General features: G+C 40.4%; 1 protein-coding gene across 6 annotated transcripts in view; it reads left to right on the plus strand.

The window, feature by feature from the left end:
• Window positions 1–24665, plus strand: part of CADPS (calcium dependent secretion activator) — a 504169-nt gene that overhangs the window by 476133 nt on the left and 3371 nt on the right. For all 6 annotated transcript variants that reach the window (XM_054976243.1, XM_054976241.1, XM_054976242.1 and 3 more), the window contains one exon: window positions 22043–22147. In XM_054976243.1, coding sequence (XP_054832218.1) covers window positions 22043–22147 — 105 coding nt within the window. The remainder of the gene's footprint in view (window positions 1–22042; window positions 22148–24665) is intronic.

Consider the following 24665-nt stretch of genomic DNA (forward strand, 5'->3'; position numbering starts at 1 on the left):
CCCTTTGGCCAGGGTGGACAATACCAGTATCCCCAAGGATCACTGAATTCGGCCAGAAGTGCATATTGTTTCACAAGTGATCCAGCTCAATGATCAGCACTAACTAGTAGTGTTTCCCAGTTACGGAGAACGTGAGTATGGGCACAACATCATGTATATTCTCCATACAAAGTCCAAAGAAAGGTATAACAGTATTGTGTAGAATATCTCTTATTTTTCAAGGCTTTGAAACATTTTTCTTTTCCTTATACATGAATTTGTGGACAGAGAATTTTATTCATTTACTATATTTTTTATTAATTAAAGCGGCTGTTGGGGTCCCAAATGAAATCACTCCATTGCCCAGTGATCCTCTTAAGGCCCATCAATGACCCATCCCATTTCTATGACGTTTTATGGACGTCTGCTTTCTGCAATACAGTTTTACAATTGTATTTTAAGGAGCTCAGGTATTCTGGAATAAGGAATGCATCATGCAAATAATGGAATCTTGTAACTCATATCATAAAAACTTGTTACGTTCTGCAATCTAGATGTAAGCATTCCTTTGTCAGGCAATTCACTACTGAGATGCTTATATCACATTGTTTGATTTAAGTTTAAATCAATCCCAGCAAAGTCTCCAATTTCCAACAGGCATTCATCTTACTATAGTCTTAAATACAACAGTGGCTAGTGATAGGAAGAGATCATTTTGGTGCCCACCAAACTAATAGTGAAGGAGTTTTGCAACTGTTTTCAGCATATATATCCAAAATAGAACAGTACTGAAAACTGCAGAAACATACAAACAAACACAAAACAATTTCAGAAACTTTTTACAGAAAGGAGACACCTAGTGCAGATTATTACAGCTGGTCACCTTCACTCTTCATAATAGACCTTTAAACAAATCTCCCCTTCACCCAAGAAGCTATAAGCACCTTCAGATACCCTAGAATACCCTAATCCGGTGGCTTTCAGCCCATCGGTTGGGACCCTCAGGTGCGTTGCCGTGTCCTTCTTGCTGGGTCATGAGCCCCTATACAGCTGCCATGTATATGCTGCCTTTTGGAACATGCAGACTAGAAGGGCAGGGTGCCATTCTTCCTGCTTCTTTTCCCATGCATTCTGAGAAAAGAAGCAGGACAGCTGATCAGGTAGCACCGTGCTGCAGAGTTCTCCATGTCTCTGACTCCTAGAACTTTGTATCTGATTTCTGTCTCTAGCTCTGTTGGGTTACAGCCCATGGTCCTCCTGGCCTTGACACTGGTGAAATCATAACTCTGGTCCTTCTTCCAGTCACATGGTTGCAGCTCAGTGAGTTCTACGCTCGATGAGTCAAGATCTGAAAAGGTTATGGCCACTGTCCTAAGCTGACCACCGAATGAATGCAAGTAGCAGCCTTATACTGAGTTTGACCGCTTATTTATCAAAGTCATTATAGCCTACTCCCACTGGCTGATGCTCTCCTGATGTCTCAGGCATAGGTCTTTCAGATCATTTACTACCTGATACTTTAAACAGGAGATGTTGGGGATTTCAGATGGGACTTTTTGCATACAAAGTAGATGCTCAACCACTAAGCCTACACCACTTCATAAGGTGTGTTCCTGTTATCTGGGAAAAGCCCTATAGTTGAAGAACGCATCAGAAAGTAACCATTTCAAACTTGCAGACAACACAAAATTTTTAACCTCTTTAAATGGTCTTATTTACATGAACCCACCTATTCTGTTTTTCTTCATGAAGTATTTAATCATTTCAAACTATCAGGTATCACTCATACATGACTTTTTTTAAACAATAGTCTTATCACAAATGGCTCTCATTTACAGGGCTTATGTCCCTCAGAGTCTAGGATTTGACAGGCATAACTGGAGGGCAGAGAAGAGCCAATAGCCTCATGCTACATTTGTAAGATCTTGGGGGAAATTAGCATGTTTGTGGTAAAGCAATATGAGCCCCCCTCCCCAAAAAAACGCCATTGTGCTGCAGCCAAAGGGAAGTTACCACCATACAGCTCCATGACCATTGCTGTGGAACTGGCAATGAAATGCATAGCAATGCATTAAGAAAAGCTGTGATTAAAACCAACCTGTCTGCACCACTCTCTGCTCATGGATATTGAAGAGTGAATGAGCGCAGACCCCTCATTTTGTAAGGTATGTTATGAACTGGTAGTACCCTATGCATTCCACCCTTAATGTCATGTTCTGTCACAATCTTGGTTGTTTACTTTTTTAAAATGTTACGTTTTATATTGTGTTCCATAACGCTTGGGGGACACAGATTGTTTAGCTGAAATTGCACATTTTTACAGCCCGCTATTTCCCATTAATATCAAAGGGATTTGTATACCTTTGTTTGTTGGATCATGTCCTTTATTTTGAACTCAAACCATTACTCTATTCTTCCTCCAGCACCTATAGCAAGGGTTTTAATAGTTTTCTTAAAACTATTATTTGACTATGTACACATCTACTTAGTTCACTAATTTTAATCTCATTTTATCTTTCTTCTGTTCTCTTTCAAAGGGCACTTCAAAGTGATTCTTGAGTTAACTCATATAAATATATTGCTTTTTTAACCTTACGCACAAGAAGCAGTGTAATCCAATGGATAACGTCATCTTGGAGTTTGATGGTCTGGATTCAAATTTTGCCATTGCCTATGGGTGACCAAGTGAGTGACCATGAACAAGCTATTCTCAACCTGAGTTCCCCATGCCTAAAGTGATAAAAGTACCCACATGCAATTTGACTGCCATTCCTTTCTGCTATAAGCCACAAAAGTCCTCTGTGTTGCTTTATAGGATTCTATGGCACTAGTTCTAACATTATTTGAATAAGCAGATTCTTTTTTCTTTTGAACAAAAGTTGTTGAAATGGGCAGACTTCATTCATAACAAATTAATCAATTTGAAGCTGGTTAACAGTATACCTGATCCATGTCGGAATGGGGGGCTCTTGCGTCCTTCTTTGATGTCTGCTGTAAAGGTTATGGTTAAATATTGGAGTGTCTTTTTCATGGATTCATCCTGTGGTTCGGTTGTAAGGCCTGAAACCTTGTGGGCAGGGCTAACTGAGCAGGTCCTCAACATGAAACTGTCTCTGCCGATTGGCTGAGCCATACTTTCATCATGACTGTCTTCATTCAGGTGGTTGCAGGCCTTTACACATTATAGCAGCATTGATGGATAAAAGCATAACAGGGACATGTTTGAAAGGGTGGACTAGATTAATTAAAATATGTGGCCCTTTATATGGGACAACACTGGCATTGTACGGGCAGGGGAAGGGATGGAATGTTTATTATTTGTTGAAAATAATATTTATATTCCGTTCTTCCACTCAAAATGTACCTCTAGGGTGGGTTAGAACCCCAGTGGTTAATCCAAGAAAGAGACCCACCCATTCTCACAGAGCTGAGTATGACCTAGCTAAAAGGAAGAGAGTGAAAACACAGAGTTTGGAGGCAAGATCAAGCACGGTGGAAAAGAGCAAGTAGCCTTGGCGCTAAGTGATTGTAATGTTTTGTCTTGTCCAGCACTTGTGCCTCTCAGGACTGCTTTATACGTGACTCACTTCCTACATAAAAAGACCACCTGTGCCATCGTATTTGACAGCACATATGAGATTATTTCAATGCCCATTCATGCACGGCGAGTATATGTATATGAGGAGAAGTAAATATTAAATAAGTGTGGCATAATATACATTTTCTTACATGAACCTGGTATCCCATAAGAAAAATCATGTGATGTGAAGTAAGATTCACACAGAGCATGTGTTCATTCATTGGCGCAAAAAAAAAAGAACCCTGACTACTGCTGGTGAACCAGCCACTAGAGGGAGCATTCCACACATTACCAAGTAATTTGCAAGAACACAATGCAACCCATTTCCACTTAGTATGAAAAATATTCCACATTAATGGTACTGATTTTCAAATGAATTTGGAAATAAGTCGGAAAACAGCTTAGTATTAAAAAAATTGCTATGGAGAAAATGAAAACCTAACTCAATTTAGATTTGGATTAGTGACACAACCTTACAAAGAAGCTCTAAAGGCTTTTATGAGTCTGAGACAGAAAAGAATGACAATCAAATCATGCATTGTACTGAAAGAAAATCCTTTTTTCATTTTAGAGATGGGGAGTAGGGTTGTGAGAGGAAAAACTTACTCAAGGTCACTCACTTAGGTGAACTTTGAAACCAGAGCTCCCAAATCCAAGTCCATTGAACTATACTGTCTCTCAAACCTGGTACTAAACAAGTTAACTGTGATCCAAAAAATCATGTCTAGAAACCACTTACCTTGTTTTGAACGCAACCCCCTGAAAGCAATGCAGTGCCTAATTTCATTTTCAAGCACTGGGGAATTCAGTGCCTGTGTTATCTGTTCACATAAGAGGGCTACTAGATTGTGTATGCAGGCATTTAAGACAACTTTGCCAAAATTTATAACCATCACACATGGGGCAGTGTTCACTGTTACATATTACACTTTAAAGATGCATCTGATAAAGAGAACTGTGATTCTCAAAAGCTTATGCTACAATAAAGTTGGTTAGTCTTTAAGGTGCTACTGGACCCTTTACTACTTTAAAGATGACAGTTCTTTGTACTTCTTTCATACCATGCCATATGTGCTTGCTATAGAAAGCTGCTTATTCTTGGGAAACCTGGTACCCATTTGTAAAAGATAATAAACTAAAGCTAGTACTTGTACTAGACAATGATTATATCAAATGAAAGGATTTTATGTCACATCTCCGTGACAGCAAGCCAAAGGGCCAAATCAGGCACACTGAAGATCACAGATCTCCATTTGTCTATAACAAGCAAACTGCAAGTATGTGCACTGCCAGTTTGGATAGGGGGCTCAAGGGAGAGGAGAGGGGGTTTAACCCCTTCATCTTCCACACAGTTTTACTGACTAAAATAAGCCACCCTAGTGTTACACACACTTTAAAGGGGAAAGCAGGGATTAAAAAAAAGAATACATTTTAATTTGTGAAATTGCTCACACAGAACCATTGCCCTCAACACAGACCTTAAGCAGTTACTTGAATTTGGATCAACTAAAATCAAGGCTACTGTCCATGCAAGAGAACTTAAAAACATGCATAGGTCTTGAAAAAAACACTTTAAAACTTACTGATTCGCATCTTCCCACACTCGTCTCCCCCATATCATCCCTCCAGTTTAGCAGAGGCCAGGTAAATGTATACAGATTCACAGTGATAGCTGCTGACCGCAATGCCTTGAAGCCATTCCTGTAAGCATGGTACATTTCTGAAGATGCGCACAGACATTTCTCCACATGCTTCCATATTGGGAGCTACTGTATAGTGTAAAAGATACCATCTGAACTTGCCTTTCAGAGCATAGTCTCTATGAACATATGTGGCTAGTAGGCCAAATTAACAGCCAGAATTCAGAAAAGCTAAATAGGCTGGGTGAATGAAAACCAATATACTTTCAGCTTGGTTATTGATTCTTACTTCAGATTTTTAATTCTTACTGATGTTACTATTTTCCCTTCAAGGCCTTCCTTTTTAGTATTTTCAGATTGACCTAACTTTTTATCCTCTGTAGGAGAGGCCTTAAGCTCAGTGCTACAGCACATAGTGTCATACTATCAGGCCCTGGTCAGTCCCCAGAGACAAAGAAGCTGGGGAGAAAGGGAGGCTGGAAAGACTTTAGCTTGAAACTTTGGAGAGGTGCTGTCAATGATAGTAGACCAAGGACACAGAATGCTTCTGTGGCCTCACTCAGCGTAAGAGGAAGCTTCATATATTCATCCCCATGCTATGCTCATCTGCACACAGGCAACGGGGTATCTGGGGTATCCCCTCCTGCCTCTTATTAACAGCTTTCACAACTGCAGCCATTTCCAGCTTGCCCCTCTCCCTCAGGTCCTACTCCTGAGCAGGCCTTTAGTCACTCCTTCTGGCTGCAGGAAATTTTATCCTTCAGTCAGCTGCTGCTTCATCCTCTTTCCCTGTTATGGACATAGTGTAACAGGTATAGCTTCCGTGCCCATAAAGCATAACTCCACAAAAGCATCAGTTCTTCGAGTAGGTTTTCTTTCCCTAGACTTCAGAAGAGAAATCTAAATCAGACCTCACGCTGTGAAATAAGAACTGTCCCACCATTTAAACACAAATTCTGAATGAATTCAAACATCGCGTGCTATGTGTCAAACGCTTGGCATATAGCCCATGGGGATCCGCAGTGCTCGTGAAGCACTCCAGGTGTGTCTAATTGGTTAACTAGATACAAACAAACAAAAAAACGTTTTGTCAGCAGGGAAAAAATATCTGAGGAAAAATTGTGAAAGAAAGCAAATGTCTCTCTTGGGAAATACTGTTTTCAGAAAATCATCAGATGACATTTTTATTCAGTCAAAGTGAACATTTTTTGCTGTCTAAAAATATTTGTGTTTAGCTTTGGATACGCTGTTTAGCTATAAACGTAGTGTTCCCTGAGAACTGCAGTTCATCATAATTTGACAGTAATGGCTGAGGTACCCCCTCCTGCAAAAGCCTTCTCCAGTATGTCTATGGGGTGGGATTTATATAAAACATGTTTCTCTGCATGGGTGGCACTTGCTGGACTGACATATACACCATATACATAACTTACCCATTTTTATCACCTTTCCAGGCCTCATCGTGTATCTGATGAAATATAATTCACCCAGAATGCTCTTGAAGCAATAAATCGGGCAATCTCCAAATTGTGTCAGCAGTATTAATTTCCTTGCTGCTACAGACTAATGAGGCTACTCTTTCTGCTATTTGTCTCTTACTTAATCCAACAAATTGTTGCAGAGCAACATGTTATTTATTTGTTTGTTTGCGCTTGATGCCAGAAATGCTTAAGAAATAAATTATAGACATGGTTATTACTTATTAAAATAACTTGTCGTCCAAACAAACAAACAACATTTAAAGCATGTGTTAAAACAGGAGAGAAATGTACATTTTTGTGTGGGAGACTAAGCATGCATTTCCCATTAAATAAGAGGAGCCGGAAGTCATATGTCTGTACATTCAGCATTGAAAATTTATACCCAAGCAGTCCTTTCTGCTGATGCCCATGGGACTTCATTCAGCACATAACTTTCATTAACAGTGATGGGAGTTCCATATAGTAGACCGCTTCAAGTCAAACTTAATCCCAATTAAGGGTGAAACTCCATCCTTAACTCACCCTATCACAGAAGTCCCTAAACAGTGGGTGATCTTATGGGCCATATGTACTGCAAAAATCCCCCGCTGTACTAAAGCACAAATGTGTGTCTGCAAATCTCAGCTTTCTTTTTAACTCGCTTCCTTGTTTTGTCTAGACCAGACCTTTTCCACAATTTAAACAATGTTTTTTGTCGTTTATTTTAGCTAGTAAAGGTGAAGGGAGGGTGGTGTAATTCAATGCCTAGACAGATTATTACTAGTTCAGGATAGCAGCTTAACCCTATTATGTAACACCAACAAGGTGACAATGCAAATGATTTTAATATCAAGGTTTCCTGACTTTCTAACCTAACTGCATCATTGCATTTACAATGTAATTAAGACATCACTTAAGGAATATAATACAGAGACAAGGGAACAAACTATTCAAAATTACAAAGTCCGATGACAGTAGAGGATTATATTCTTTATTCTGGTAACTAAATCATTACAGCATTTTTTTTAAAACTTATCATTGAGATCATAGAAATCTGTGTCTATACTCTAGGTAACTCTAGATAATTCACTTCAGCTGTATTCTACTACTATTTTCACAGTAGATCTTAGGTTGGGTTTAATTGCATCACTCCTAACAATATAATAAACTATTTGTTAGGACAGTTCTTTTCCAATATAAGGGATCAAACTAAAATGTATAAACAAACATGAACAAATTAAGTTTTTTCTCTTTTTTCAGTACTGAAAGACCTCTTTTCCAGGAGTGGCTCATTATTTACAATGCGGTTGGGTTTTTTTACATAATGGATATAACTGTAATATTCCTCATTTGTTTTGAGTAATAACCAAGTCAGAAATCTCTGGTATACAGGAAGTCAAACACTACACAAAAATTTATCGAAGGCTTAATTAACAGCTATATATTTTAAAAGAGACAGTTTATTATATGGCACCAGCTAATGAGGAATATGTGTAGGCTTGATGCAAGACAAAGATTTGCTTCCCCCCCCCCACCCGTGGTATTGAACAGCGTACCTTTCGGTGGTGTAGGTTGGTCTGCAGCACCTAGTTAAGCATTAAAATAGACTCAAAGTCTCATCATAAAACTTTCAGAACCAGTAAGAGCGAAGGTGATTGATCACTGTATCAACATAACATCACTGTAGTCCAAAACCTTTAGAAACCAGCTGCTGCATATGAGCATGGCACAGCTATGGTAGTCCTACTGAAGTAACAAGGTAGACTCTGATTAATTCAGGGACTGTGGTTTGCTTAATAAGCTGGTCTGCACTCAAGATGATGTTGATCAGTGGCGGCATAACTTAAGAATGACTACTTATAAGTGCAAGGAATACACAGACCACTTACAATAGACAGATAAATATTATGCATTGGTATTTGACAGCAATAGCACAGAATTTATTATGTATAATATTGTTTGTGCAGCCATTTGTTTTCATAGGTCAGAAGTTTTGAAACAGGGTTTTAATAGAGGAACATAAGCTTAAACTTGAAAGGCTTAAAGAAAAAAAGACCCTCTACAACATTAAATGCTATTATGTACCTAATGAGGGAGGATTTTTTTTTAAATCAGCCACACAAGTTGAGTTTATCAAAGCACATGTATAAATAACAACCAGTGATTCAAACTCTCCTACAATGAAATGCAAGAAGAAAATGAAGCCAGCCTTTCACTTGTGTCATTCACAAAATAGCTTTTGCTGCACTAATCTTTGCAGCTCAGCGATTGACAATCAATATATTGTTATCAACACACTTTAATACAAACAAAAGCACCCATTTTCTTTATCTACATCTTTAAATCATTTATTTTTTAAACATCAAAGAGAATTAGACTGGTAGTATTAATAAGCATTTGTAATGAAGTAATGAGACCTAAATTGCTTAAAACCTCCACCATCAGGTTATCCCTTTCCACTAAAAATTTACATTGTATTTTAAATTAGGAGATGTTTAAAAGTAGAGGGGATTTTTGATGAACAGACTGATCACCTTTATGGCAGCTGCTAGGTAATATCCATGAGGTCTAGAAACTTTTTGATCCCTTTTTAATAAAAACTGAAATAAATATTCTTTAAGAATAAAAAATACCTAAAGAATGGGTTACATCACGAGTAAAAAAAAAAAAGGCTGCAATTTGAAAGGAAATCAAGAAAAAAAACTCAATCTAATCAAAGTTAAAATAAAATCTCTCTCTCTCCCTCTCTTTCTGTCTCTCCCAAGACTACTGTCTATAACATGTTGTTCCTTATAGAAAGTGGGATATGGTGGCATTTGCTTGATTAACTTGCTCGACAAAAGTGACAGCTGCTGAGGGTGTATGTAGATAAGCCGCACAGCGCAGTTCCGCCTTTGTACATCTGTCAGCAAAAAAGGAATACTAAAGAGTGAAAAGAGGCAAATTGGTCCCAAAAGGCAACCTATTCAACTTAGGAGGTTTGCTCTATTCAAGCACTCGCTGTGAAACTCAAGTACTAGGTAGCTTATTCAATTTCATTCACTCTTTAGAATGAGCCCACAAGTGTTTAATTTCTTATGCTAGTGAATAAAAGGATGAAGGGAACTTGCCTTTTTAAAAAAAAAACACCCCAAAAACAAAAACAAAAACCCCAAAACTATTATTATTATTATTACTGGAGGCATTAATTGTTAACATTTGCTGATCAATGTCTGCAACATGAGCTCACTGCTAGTTTTTGTAGATATTAGTGCTATTAAATCAGAATGATATGTAACAGAGTCAATGTCTCACTGACTTGTTTTAGGAAAAATCTGAGGGTGCGTGTTTACCCATCATAGGGTATCAAATAGGTAGATGCAAGAGAGAGCAAAGCACTACATATGTTATAGATTCAAATCAGAAGCAAACTTTCAAAAGGGCAGGTCACATTACCTGCAGAAATTCAGGGCCTGCCCATCAATCCATGTACCTGTCCGCCAGGTAGGAGCTGAGCTTCTTTAAATTCCCATCTAAGTGAACAGCTCTAGGCCTATACTTATGTGGCTCCAGAACTAGATTGCCTTAACTCAGAAGGATCATCTTACTTCACCAGGAATTTTTTTTACTAAAAGAAAAAAAAAGGTTCCTCTTTCATTGTGAAGGAAACATTCCCACTTCCCATCCTTTAATGGAAGAGATGATATTTAAATCCATCTTCCAGAAAGTCCATGTCACGCCTTTGTGCTTCCATTTTGTGTGTTGAGTTAAAAAAAATGCTCCGCACTTTGATGGGCAGAGAGGCAAAGAGGATGCCCTTATATTGCAGAGGCCACAAGAGGAGGAGGAGGACACAAGGAGTTCCGGTGGTGCACATATTGCCTCCCTTGTATCCCTATAGGTGGATCAGGACCACGCTGCGGTGAGAGACGGCAGGTTTTACCCCCCACCACAAAGGAACATCCAAATATATTAGCTGTTAATATTTACTAATGAATTCCTGCAACAAGTTATTACATACTGATACTTCTTGGAAATATTTATTTCCACCATAGGAGTAACTGGATTACACCAAAATATTGTTGGGGCAGAAATTAAACATGTTCTTGGTATCCTGAAGGTCTAAAGGAAGAGCAAAATTTTTAGACGCACGCAATAGTGGCAACTGGAGTCTGTCCTACAGAATTCAAAGGAAGTCATTTGAGTAGTAATATAAAAAAGTAGGTAGGCTGAGATCTGGAGCATTGCAGAAGCTCATAAAACCCACCTCTGCCCACTGAGTAGATTTGTCCCTCGGTGGAATCCCAAAGCCCTTTTATTTTGCACCATAGATGGGAGCCACTGAGAACCAAGCCTGCCCTTATTTGCATATGCCAACTTTGGGTTGCAATTACTGGTCATGTTAGAGGATGACACCAAGACAGAACTCAACAGCTAGCAGGATATCACTGACATTGTGCCATTTCTTACACTATTGCCAAACTAAGCTTTTCCATGGGTGCCCACCCTGCAGGTCATCATAAGATGGCAGGCTCTTTAAAAAGCTGGAAGTTAATTCTATAAATTTCAAAAAGTCTCTGATCTTGGCATCTGCTTTGCAAATGCTGAACGAGGCAAAGCTGAATGTCTGCTAGGCCTCTATTCACTAGGCACACGTACTCACATATTCATAAATGAAGCTGCCTCCATGTATTTTACAAAACACTGTGCATGAAATGTTGCCTTCATTTACATGCTGAGGTGAGAGTAAAGGCATACCATTCCACTTCTCTGTTATAAAAATATTCAAGGCATTTACAACAGCATACTAAAACAAGTCCTTAAAGATTACATAACTAACAGATATGAATAATCTAAAATACTCTAAACAGCAGTAATCTAAAACAGCTGCCAACAGAAAGCTAAAATCCAAATAAAAACACATTAAACAGCAGGAAAAAAAACAAACTCCTACCTCAAAGCAAATATGAATAACATAACGAACCTCTAACTGAAGTGCTACCAGCTTATGTAACTATGATGAGCATGAGTTTATTTATTTTCATTTATAGTACATCTTTCTCACTGTAACTTGAGCGTGTTTCTTTAGGTAAATCGCTTATAGGACGCCATAGGGATGATAGCTTTTTCTCACACAGCCTTGTTTAGAATTTGAATCTGAGCCATCTAATAACAGGAGGATTCCTATTATTATATCAACAAACCCCACACAGCCCAAAAAGCCTTAAAAGATGTTTGACACAGTAGCAAAAAAGAAAGATGTGTGTATTGTAATGTACCACTTACAACTCTTCTAAACACTATTGCCACTCTCCAGACTTTATGGAATGAGAAATATGGAACAAATAAGGCAATACCTTTTACTGTGCCAAAAAGCATTTTTTGAAATCAAATAGGCCTAGGTGAGCACAGCAAAACAAATCAATGTCACATTGTTGGGTTGATATTTACCTAGCCACATCTGCTGCTTTTCAGAACAAAGAAGCAGGAAGCTGTAGTAGACACTATATTAATGCTCAGGCTTGGCTGAGAAGACTCAAGGTTTAAATATCCTCTCAGAGGCAAAGTAGTAACTGAAAGGCACATGCTCCCTTCTCAAAGGAAACAACCAAGAGTAAGACCTGTCGGCATCAATAGCAGCAGTGGAGTCTCACCAAGTCCTTGGAGGGCAGAAAGTAAATAATGCAAAACACTGTTGTCCTCATTTTAGCAACATTGAACATTAATTGAACAAACAGACTGAATAGAGAAATGCTTGAAACTAAGCATGATGGTATGTCCTTGGTTCCCAGGCAGGCATCCATCGCCATAAATGCAATGAAGAGAGGGAAATCTCAGAATAAATATATCAAACTGGTGAGACTCCAGAAGGTTATTCTTTGGTTCAGGCATATATTTTTACAACACTTAATATGTTGAATATTTAGTAGTATGAGAGCTGGAAGCCTCAAATATAATGCCATTTTTTACCATGCTCAATGTATAACAAAACTATTCTGTGATGCAGGTGGCTGCTCATGCATAAAATACATAGGAGCAATACACAGAATCTTCCCTGAGCTTGCTTAGATAAAATTAGTGCCTGATAAAATTTTGCCATCCATGACCCAGCTTTCAGCCGATGACCTCAAAGGAACTATGTCACCAGGACTGAGAATTGGCAGAAGTCAGACATATTCCAGGTCAGACCTGCTCACAGATTTCTTGGTTGTACAGAGTCAGCATGCATTTAAACATTTGCCTGCACTGTTCTATCTTTGTGCAGTGCGGTTTTTTTTAAGTCCCAAGCTATCTGAGAGTGCGGAAGTCTTTGTCTTTTATTCAAGGAAACAAAAAGAAGGTAGATGCAGTGAATTCTTATGATTATTATGAAGCCCACACCACATGCCATTTACATACTCCTGTTACACAGAGGTAGTTTGCCTTAAGGCTCTGAGGTCTGTTCTCTTCCAATCCTAGATGAGCTCCCATTTAAGTGATGCCTGCCATTATGGCCATCAGACACTTGAGCATGAACCAGCCAGGTGAGCTGTTTCAGTAACGCGAGGAGGGAGAGAAGCCCACTCTAGAATCTGTTCAACACTAACTTGCAAAAAATAAATACATTTTAACAGCATGCATGGCAATTACTGATCATTCATCAAAATTAGAGCACCATTACTATTAATATGCCGCTTTAAAAAAAATGCAAAAGGATTTGTGCCTTTGGCATGCATAATTAAAACCATTGTCAGTATGAATAAATAGGTGCTCTCAAGGCATACTCATACTTATATAAATTTAATATAAATCTAATGTTATTAATGTTATTATATGGCACGAAACATGAGGGGCAGTGATCCCATCACCCTCCCTGGGAACAGGGCTCCCTAACTTTCCTTCAAGGAGCTTAGAGTGCCATATCTGGGATGGATTATACCCACTCACCGCTCCACTTGGAGCCAGCTGGGTGACATTGGGTCAGTCGCAGCTTCTAGAAGCTTTCTCAGCCCCACCCACCTCACAGGGTGTTTTGTTGTGGGGATAATAATAACATATCTTGTAAACCGCTCTGAGTGAGCGTTAAGTTGTCCTGAAGGGCTGTATATAAATCAAATGTTGTCGTTGTTGTCATTTCCTCCCAAGAACAGTCTAAGGTAGGTTAGGCTAAGAGAGAATTATTGGCCTAAGGTTACTCAATGAGCTTTATGGCCTAACCAAGGATTCAAAATTCACGCCTCCCTGATCCTTGTCCAACACTCTAACCATTACACCGCGCTGGCTCCCATGCATTTCTGTAGTTTCATTGGAGGAAGCAAACTGCAAAAGCTTGAGCAAAAGAACCATAACAGTGTAGCATGGAAGTGCATTGTTGTCAGGACTCTTGAGGAAGTGAGTCTAATGCTCTCTGACAGCAATTTTATATTAACACAGAGCACACCAGCCAATCTCACTGTCTTGGGCATTCATCTCTATAGGCTTTTCTCCTGCCTGCAATGTTATTCATAACTGTTGAGCCAAATGAAAATGAGGCAGATGAATTAAGTGGAAAATGAATGTTATATATAGGTCTGGGGCTTATATCTTAATATTGCATTGAAGGGTGGGGAGAGGCCTGCTGTTCAGCAGCAAAGTCGCCTTTAAAACCCGAAAGGGCTGTGACCATCTATGAGCACATTCCCCTTTTGTTCCTCTCCTTGACTAGTGTAGCTATTATCTTGGGTGTTGCTGAAATTGCCTCACGCCATTGAATCCGTTACCTTCAGAACACCTTGAATTCAAAGGTCCATTGCAAAGCCTCTTTTCAATATTTCAAAACAGTTTGTAGTCTGGACAAGAGAGAGAGTGGGAGGGTGGGTGAGAGAGAGAAAGGGCAGCCTTGTCTTTGGAGTTTTTCAGTAAAGTGCTTGCCTCCGTTTATTCTTAATAGGGTTGAGCAGCCTGGATTCGTTCTGGTTGGAACGCCAGGGCTGAACTGAGGGGTCATGGGTGTGAGTTACTATGGTTATTGAGCAGCATCACCCGTAGTTTTGCTCTCATGGGCATTAAAGCACATAATAATGGATAGACAACAGTGGTTAAAGCAAGCAGGTAGGATTACTATGTCCTTTTGTCAGAAGGATATAATGTCTTGTAGTCAGTTTTAAAGACTTCTCAACCCCCCAAATCCACCCAGCGGCTGCCCGCTGAGTAATTTTGTATGCTTAATCTCTAGCCCTTCACTACAAGCTTTCTGCTAATTTGAGGCAAATGGGTATTTTTGACACTAAATAGGGCAGTAAGGAATCCGTGACCTAGAAAAACTCCATTCCGAGGCAGTGAGAGGAGAAAAATATTCTTTCAGCAGATTTTGTAAGACCTTTTGAATGACATAAAGTAGTTCTGACTAAACTGCACCAAGCTTCGCCTTAATGGTTTGCAAGCAAAAAAAAACTTTTGCTGAACATCTTCCCCCCCCCCATACACACACACATTTACTTTAACTTCCCCCCATAAAACTTGTCACTTCAGATTGCCATCAGCCACCACAACAATAATCATTTCATGCTTATTGCTAATTGCAAGCACAGCTGAGGCCCAGCAGGGAGCTCCTTGCACAGTCCCAGGCCTTTATACCAGCCTCAATCTGTTGTATGGCACTTGTTCACACACAAAAAAAAAGCTACCAGCAAAGGCAGAAAGAGGCAGAGTCACAGGTTTCTTGTAATCCCTCTGCTACCCTGCTGACAACCCAGCCCTATAAGCATTCCTGGTTTTGTCCGCTTCTTTACAAAAGCCGGAGTGACCTTAAGCTACTAGTATGTGGGCTTTTCTTAAAAATGAAGAATACAACTCCTTCAGGTGCATTAAGAAGCAGGGCTGCATCTGGCTTATGAGATTCTGTTTTCAGCACCCCTGGAGTGAACTGCAGCTTCCTGTAACTTGTAAAATATGAGTGTGAACTCCAGGTTCATGGCAAGAAACAGGAGGTCAGGCTCCCATTCAAATCCACCCAAAGGAAATGGGAGTTTGCAGATGTTCTGGTGGATGTGTAATGACACCACCTCCCTCGGAGCACAGGAACCCAGCACAGCTTTTCATAAAATGTGCCGTCGCTGCCATCCGTGTGTTACTTTGCAGATTTATTCATATCATTTTTTTTCTTGCAGCTCATACAGAGAAGAACCTGCTAGTTCAGCAGTTTTACAGACCGCTAACATTTTTGCAGGTTCAAAAATACTTGGCCATCGTTGAGGCAGAGATTACAGGATACAACTATATTTTTCAACACCTTCTCCAGAGAGAAATGGTCACAGCCTGGACTTAAGAAAACTGACTTGTATGAGGCAGTGTATTGAACTCATGTACAACACAGAGATCTGTATGGATCTCACAACTGGTTACCGTGGCAAACTTTTTAAGCAGCCTCTTCAGCTGTGTCCTTAATGGAAGTTGATAATGTTAAACACCATGCTGTGAAAAACTTCACGTGCTAATTCCTGCATATCAAACCATTGTTAAAGACACAGCAACAGAGGCCAGTGAGACAGTTGGCAATCCTACTGTGGAGTGATCACAAAAATCATCAGCTAGTGTGTAAATGTACCAAATCATCCAGTGAAGTAAAGTCCATGTATGCGTATTGTGTGGATAGCAGGGATAGAGAAAAGCTATATTGAGAAAGTCTGCTTAGAATCTATTGGGTTTGTACATGGATGTTCGCAATGTTCATTTTCACCCTCAATATCCTGATTCAAAGTAGAGTGGAAGCTAGGAGTCTTAAGAAAGTATGGACTGAAAAAGCCAAGAAAGCACTGATATCTCTCAGAGACACTTGCATGGACTCCAAACACTGGGAAGGCAGGTCTTAATCTGAAGGCAGCTTCAAATGTGATAAATTTAATACAAGGGGTCGCTTCTCTGTGTTGGACAAAACCCACACAAATTACATGTAAGTTGCCACACAGGACAATAGCTCAAGCATTCTTTTTATTCCATGCACACTTAGTGGAAAGCTGTGATTGGCTGTGACTCCTCATAATGTTTACACCACATATTTAGGTAATAAAATAAGGTGGTAAATGCTCACATACAATCAGTTTGGACACTATGTCCTGCACTGGCATAGGAAATTCATCTGATGCAATCCTAAAGCAGCAGTGAACAATCGCTACTCATCCCTATTCTCACACACACACACACACACCTACCTTTAGGGCCATTCACATTTTAGCAAAAGTAGCAAAAAAAGTCCACTGAGTGTTAACTCAACAGGAGTTACAGCCAATTCTGGCTACCTAACAATTCAAGAGTACATCTCCAATTTCCTATTTGTTGCACTCATACATTAAATTTTAAGATTTACACTTCTGAAATGTTAAATGTACACCTAAGAACCGTACAGTACAATCCAAATCAGATACTCCAGTCTGAGCCCAGTGATTTCAATGGGCTTAGACTGGAGTAACTCTTCTTAGGTTTGCACTGATAATGTATGAAGGTGTCTTCAGGTCTAAGGACTTACAGAGAAGAAGGTGCAAGTTCCACAGTAGCTTTAGATCTAGCACTTTTATTTTTAGAAAATAAAGATGTCACCATACTAATGGTAGCAAGAACAGGGCTGTGCCTCTTTTTTACTGAAAACAAATGTAGATATCTGAGAGATTTGTATCCCACATTTCCTATCCTCTCTTGCTTTACCAGTAGAGAAGGAAATGCTATTTTTTCAAATAAGCAGAAGACATTATTTACAACAAAGCTCAGGCAACAGAACAGACTGTGGCTCAGTTATAGAGCATCTGGTTTGTATGCAGAAGGTTCCATGTTCAATCTCTGGTTAGAGGCACTCATGTCATAGGTGTTGGGAAAGTCCTTTCGTGCTCGGAGAGCGACTGTCAGGCAGAGTACACAGTATTGAGATAGATGGTATGACTCACTTTCATAGGGCTCCATTAATACAACCATATTGCAACTCGGCACTATTTGTCTAAGAAGAAGGAGACTTGGTTGTTTGTCTATATGTGGTAAACAGGTCATTTAATAATTTTTAAAAATTATATATTTTGGAGCTTAGAATCTTTGTAGCCTGTACAAACATTATTTCTAACATTAGTATTATAAAAGCCTCCCAAACTTTCCTGTGCCACTACTACCTGCTGTAGCATAGTGGTTAAGTAGTTGGGCTGAAAATCAGTTCTCTACTGGTTTGAATCCCTCTACTGCCATTAGTTCTGCAGGTAGCCTTGGGTAAGTCATTCCTCCCCAGCTTTATTGTGGGGATAATGATAACATTAACTTTGTTAACCACTCTGACTGGGGCACAAATCTGTTTAGAAGAGTGGTATATGAACACATTGTTATTGTTATTATTTCTATCACACAGTGTTGGCTATAAAAGCATAACTGAAATGACTGAATGTGTCTTGCTTGGGTGTAATCACTGAAAAGACCAAAGTCAGGATGTTCATATTGCCTTATGCTTTCCCTGTTTTCCCACAACCTCTAATCCTATGACTTGCAGCACTTCAGGCTACAGATGGCAGGATGTACCATGAAGATCAGTTGTCTCCTGCACTGACACAGCATCACGTGGGCTTTTTTTAAACCATAAGAGCACAGAAGACAGCACAATTTAAGATTACTTAAGCTAACAATTATTGCCTTCAACTATCTTTGTTTCATTGCATCTCAAAGCCATTCCATATTATCATACACCCATACTGTACATCCTACTATATAAAAGGCAAACCGTATTCCTGACAACTCACTTCCTACCCTGGTGTGCCACCAGAGGTCACTGCCGTGGAGGGAAGCCCAGAGAAGGCAGCCCGTCCCTCCAGAGAGTGCACTGCGGCGGGAAGCCCAGGCCAGGAGCAGGCATGGAGCAGGCAACAATGCTAGTCCCCCTTTCACCCAGCTAGGATCAGGAGTGGAGCAAGTGGCAATGCCTGCCCCCTGCTTCCACCCAGCTGGGAACAGGAGCAGAGCAGGAGGCAATGCCTGCCCAATGCCTTCACCCAGCTGGGATCAGGAGTGGAGCAGGTGGCAATGCCCATCCCCTTGCCCCCATCTTCACCCAGCTGGGATCAGGAGCAGAGCAGGGGACAATGCCCACCACCTGCCATCACCCAGCCAGGATCAGGCATGGAACAGGATACAATATCCACTCCCCCTTCAAACTGCCAGGATCAGGAGCAGAGCAGGCAGCAATACCCACTCCCCACCTTCACCTGGCCAGGATGAGGCACGGATCAGAAGGCAATACCCTCCTCCCCTTCACCCGGCCAGGATCAAGCGCGGAGCAAGCAGCAATGCCTGCCCTCCCTTCACCCACCCAGGATCAGGAGTGGAGCAGGTGGCAATGCCCGCCTCCCATCTTCACCTTGCCAGAATCAGGCATGGAGCGGGTTTCAATGCCTGCCCCCCTTCACCTGGCCAGGATCAAGTGCAGAGCAAGCAGCAATGCCTTCCCTCCCTTCACCCGGTTGGGATTAGTAGCGGAGTGGGTGGCAATGCCTGCCCCTCCCTTCACCCGGCCAGGATCAGTCACAGAGGAGGAGGCAATGCCCGCCTGCCTGCTCTCCCCTTTCTAGAGCCCATTGTATTTTTTCCCAAAATGGTCTTTGCTACTAGTTAGAAAATGTTGTCTATGCTTTCCAAACCATGCCTTAAAACTCATGTGAGATATGAGTACATGCCACAGGGAACATCTAATTGGGCATGGTACCTATAGCATATTCTTTTGTAGGAAACCCTGTATCTTCCTGATGGAGTAATGCTCAAAAATACTTATAATAGAGAAATTCTGGGGAAGTGCTGCCTCTAACATCTACAAGGGTTGAAGTTTTGTTAGCCAGTAATTTCCTCTTCATATGAAATAAAATCTAAACCACAACCATAAGGATCCAAATTCAAGTTCCTGAAAGCTCAGAGCATGAAAAATATCCTGGGTGAAGCTGTCTTGTTTAAGAATCTGTAAGCCACTTTTCTGCTTTAAATAGGCTTACACAGCAGGAAACAATAAAAATCACACCAAAACAAACTTGTGAATAAAAACAAATAACTATAACCAGAAAAACAGCAACCAAACTCCAACAGACTCAGATAAAGATCCTTAACACAATATAAACACCAATCCATCTACATCACGCAGAAGTCTTTACCTGGTTCTAAAATGACCTTCTATTCTGCCCAGAGAAAAGGTTGTCTCTGAAGTTGCCACTGCCTGACTACTAAAGGCAGGGGACCCAGAGAAGGCCTCTGATGCAGAATTTAGAGCCTAGGCAATTTTCTGTGGAAGGTGGTCCTTCAAATGCCATCTTGCCAAGGCATTTGGGACACTCAAAATCAAATACAGGAGCCTAATTTTTCTCCAGTATGTAGTATACAGATTGAGCCCCTTTTACTCATCGGCCTATTACTCAGCTGCACATTTTCATGCAACAGATTTAACTACTATAAATTAATTTTGGCAGGGATCTAGTGTGTTCAGACTTGCAAAGTGTATCAGGTAATGGTGATATAAATAGTCTTTTACTATTAACAGAGAAAAGCTTAACAGTCTTTAAATGCACCAGCAGTCCATCTGAGCTGAGTCCATTCAAAATAAATGCTGAAGAACAGGAAAGCAAACATGGTAATCGTTTAATTCCTGAAATCTTTGTGGCCATGGGCAACTTGCATCATTTTAGCTGTCCTTGGGAGTGAAAAGGCCACAGGGTTACATGGATGGAAAAGAACAAGTGGCATGTATTAAACAAGAGATCCTCATTACCTTGGGATGCAAAGCCGAAACGATAAATATTTATGAGGTAGCCTGTGCCCAAAAGCCTCCAAGAGAAAGAGAACATTCTGTATGCAACAGTCTGAAAAAAGGCAGAGCTGAGTAATTTAGAGTAAGTTACAGAACGAAAAACTTACCCTCCTGAATTGATGTGCAAGTCTAATAAGCAAAGTGGAGAACTGCTGGGTGACATAAGCTGTCACACCCCTACTCAGCTGCCCCAGGGATCCTGTTGCGAACTTGGCAGCCAGGGACGTTCTGCAGCACTCCTTGAAAAAGGAAATCCATGGCGAAGTTTCGCTGACGGCTCTTGCCCCACTCCAGTGACAGGCCTTATGTGTTTAACACAGAAATCTAACAACTGAACCTTGCCCCAGGATGGAGGAACTTTTCTTGCCACTTTAAAGTCACAGGGAATCCTGTCAGAAAAAAAGTTAGCCACCCTAAATCAGAGAGTGTCAAAACAAAGTATGAACGTGTCTTACATTCTTGCTACTCTGTGGTTTTAGCAAGCCAAACTCTATGCCAAATTAGAGCTTAAAAGCAGGGGAGGCCAACAATTGCTGCTGGCAGCAGACAAGGGCATCTCCAGACATCACTTCTGACCTGCACTCCCGCTTCCCACGGCTGTTTTTCATACATTCCCTTTAGAAACATGGCAGAGATACCTGGCTAAGGAAAAGCATCTAGGGGAGGGGGGTACAAAGGAAAAGAGGTGGGCTGTGGAAGAGTTAAGCACCCCTTCCCTGCCTGCTAGTGCCCTTGCCAAGTTTTCAATGTTCAACAGAGATGTAGATTCAGAGACCAAAAACCACCACTGAGCTTCTGGTTTGAGTCCACATCACAGAATGTGCAGATAGTACTGGTACTTAAGCACATAATTCTTTTATAAGAGTACGTGTAAATGTGTACTCTACACAGGCCACATTTTAATTTTTCTAATTGCATTTTATAACAAAAAGAAATGGGGCAGAATGGGTTTGAGAGCTAAAGTGTCTTCAGTATTTACTTTTCGGACCAACATTTGGACACTTAGCTCCTATATTCCCAAATACAAATTATGGCATCTAAGCAAGGAGTCTGCACGCCTTCTGCCCACTGGAGATGTCCTGCCTTGCAGGAGTGGGAATATGAAGTGGCACAGCTGCAAGGGAAACTGGCGGGTGTGAAGCAAAACCAAAGTCCTCAAGGGCAAATATTACTCAATAATTGGAAATGAGATCATTTGCTCTATTTCACTACCATCTTTAAGAATTTGGAAGCAAAGACAATGATGACGGTGTAGACCCAAGCTTGAGGGTAAATCCGGACTTCCGTTTTCTACCCCTTGCACAAGATGACAGTTTTTGCAAGCAACACGTGGTTGATTAAAGTAGGGATCAAAATGATGCACAACAAAACAACACAAAAATAACTACTTCTTGATGAAAATTTAAATGGAGGAAATCTTGTACTGATTCTTGATGAAGGCACCGAAACAACAGTGTGTGCCAAGTGCATAATCTCTCTGAGTTCATTCTTTCCTTAGTCCTATTTCCATCAACGGGCTGGAAAACAGAAAAAACAAACCTGAGTGGATCTGATTGTGGACTGTGTTTGAACATGGCACATAATGTGAATAATGTTTGGTATGTTCCTTGGAGAACTCTCACTTCTCTTGCAGCAATGGTACACCAGCTCCATGAACATTGTTTGCACCTGGCTGACAGACCGCATGGACCTACAGCTTCACATCTACCAACTAAAAACTCTTATTAGGATAGTAAAGGTAAGCATTTTCATATAATATATCATTTCTCAGAGGAAATGCAATAAGTAAAACAAATAAGTGAAAAAAGTCAACCAAGCGAGTCATTGGTGAAAATTATTTATTGAACTACATCACTTTAATAGTCTGAAAGAGCTTTATAACAGGTCATTATGTAGGACTGTCATATCAAAAATGTTCAGATTAATGTTGAATCCTGATTTTGAAGGGACATTCTTTTCCATCATCCCAAATTTTCAGGATTCTCCTTGCCATTTCAGGACTTTTTTCAGGTATTTAGGGAGGGGAGGAGAATCCCAAAAATTCAGGACCATTTTTGCAATTTCCTCCCCATCCCCCTATCCCTAGATGCAGCAGAAGAAGGGAGCGGGGGGAGAGAGAAGTTGGTTTCTCCAAACAGCTGTTTGGTGGCATCTCCATCCCTTTATATTTTAAATGGCCGTTGTTTTCTGGGGAAGACCTGGCCTCCCGCAGGCTTATGCCTATAGAAAAGAATACCAAGGAGCTGTCTGGAGAGACCATCTTCCTCTCCATCTGCCCTCTGACAGTAGAGAGGAAACATCTACCACCCATGGAAGATAATGGGCCCATTATTTTCTATGTAGAGCTAGCCTACCAGGCCAGGTTCATGCAATCAACTGTTAGCATCTCTGGTCCCTTTAAATTTTAAAAGGTAATTATTTGCAGTTGGGGGTATTCCTGGCCTGCAATTTGGGAGAGACTCCCCAAACAACTGTTTGGCCACCAGCTTCCCCTCTCTCCCTCTTGGATCCTGGTGCTGGAAACCCTAAACACTTCCAAAATACCAGGAGATAATTCATACTCCCAGATTTTGGGAATGTTTAGGATCATTTTGGATATCCTCAAATCAACAGCTAATTTTCAGTTTACTTTCAGCTCAAGTATATCTGAGAGTCAACCCCCATTAGGAAGCCACACATAAATGGGCGGGGGGGGAGGAAACACAGAAAGTGAACATTACTTTACAAAGTTGTTTTCATCCTACAAGTCTGAAGTCTCTTTCTGATGTTGCCTTTAACTACACAAGATCCCTCCACAAGGCTTCTTCCTGAAAGCCACATAGGAGGAGCCATAAGCACTTTCTTCCCTCACCAGTTCCTGGGAATGGCAACACTAGCCTAGGAAGGAGCTGCAGCATAGGCTTCCTGCCAGTGATCTCACACTTCTGATATTACCAAGTTGTCCTCCTTTGCGTCCTCCTGACTCTCTTCTCTGCAGCATCGTTCCTGCCTCCTGACTGGGATCTAAGTGCTCAGGGATCTCCATTCCTACTTGAATCTGACAAAGACAGCTTGACTCTCAAAAGCTTATACTCTGGAAATCTTTTTGGTATTTAAGGGTCTCCTGGACTTGAAACGTGCTCTCATGAGACATTCATGAGTACACACTGAGGGACAGCAATCTCCAGCTAAAGTGTCCCCCAAGCAATCAAGTAATTATAGTGATATACCCTTGCATTTGTTCAAGATGCCTTAGGAGAAAGGGAAAGCTTTTGCCTCCTGTCTTTTGCTGGATCGGGGGTCATACCAGTTCTCCATTTACCTTTGTTGTGAATCTTCATCCCATTATTTGATGCCTCTTCATTTTAACCAAATCCCCATGCAGCCCTGAACCTGAAGAAATTAAACGGAAGTGAGATGAGTACATCTCCACAGAACTTCTGGTTAAACATCATATGGGTTTGCAGGTCTTTCTGAAAAATATTAAAATCAGAGATTTTCAGAAGTGTTAAAAATATGGCTTCAGGGAGTGCAGCAAAACCCAAATATTGAGGTAGAAAGTGCCCAAAGCATTAAATGATCAGTAAGCATGGATCCATGATTACTTTCTCCACACTACTGACACATTTGGCTTTCATAGCCATTAAAACTGCATAGTTGAATTCCATAACCACATAGTAGCACCATGTGTTCGATCAGAGGCAGGATTTATATATATTGTCTGTCATTATACATTATATAGAAAAAGCAGGCATATTTCTATCATCTTTACACTACTGCTTATGCCAATTAAAATATTTTTCTTTGGATTTTCGCATTTGCAAAATTGATTCAAAGGGCAGTCTTTGCTTTTGACTTCAAGTTTTAGTGTCTTTGCAGTTAGAGATGCAGATTAGAATAATTCATTTAGGTACCTGAAATAATTTCTTTTGCAATGGGTGTTCGCAATCATTTAGACAGGATTGCACAGGTGAAATAACGCAACCTGAATGTAGCCTCTTTTCTGTGTGTGTGTATATGTGCGTATTGGACACATGATAATTATTTCAGTGTGAAATCTCAGTGCCATACATGAAATAATAAGATCACAGGAGGAGGTAAATACATATTTGATCATTTTTGGTTCTCTGCATTGCTTTTTGCTGAAGAGGATTAAAACAGTAGAACTGTGAACTCTAAAAATCAAGGCATGAATAAATTACTAAAGGAGCTTTTAATTTTCATAAATAAAAGCAATAGGTATCAGCACATTATTATTATGTGTTAGATTGAGGGGC

This window comes from Eublepharis macularius, chromosome 4 (assembly GCF_028583425.1).
Source record: "Eublepharis macularius isolate TG4126 chromosome 4, MPM_Emac_v1.0, whole genome shotgun sequence".
Taxonomy (NCBI): Eukaryota; Metazoa; Chordata; class Lepidosauria; order Squamata; family Eublepharidae; genus Eublepharis; species Eublepharis macularius.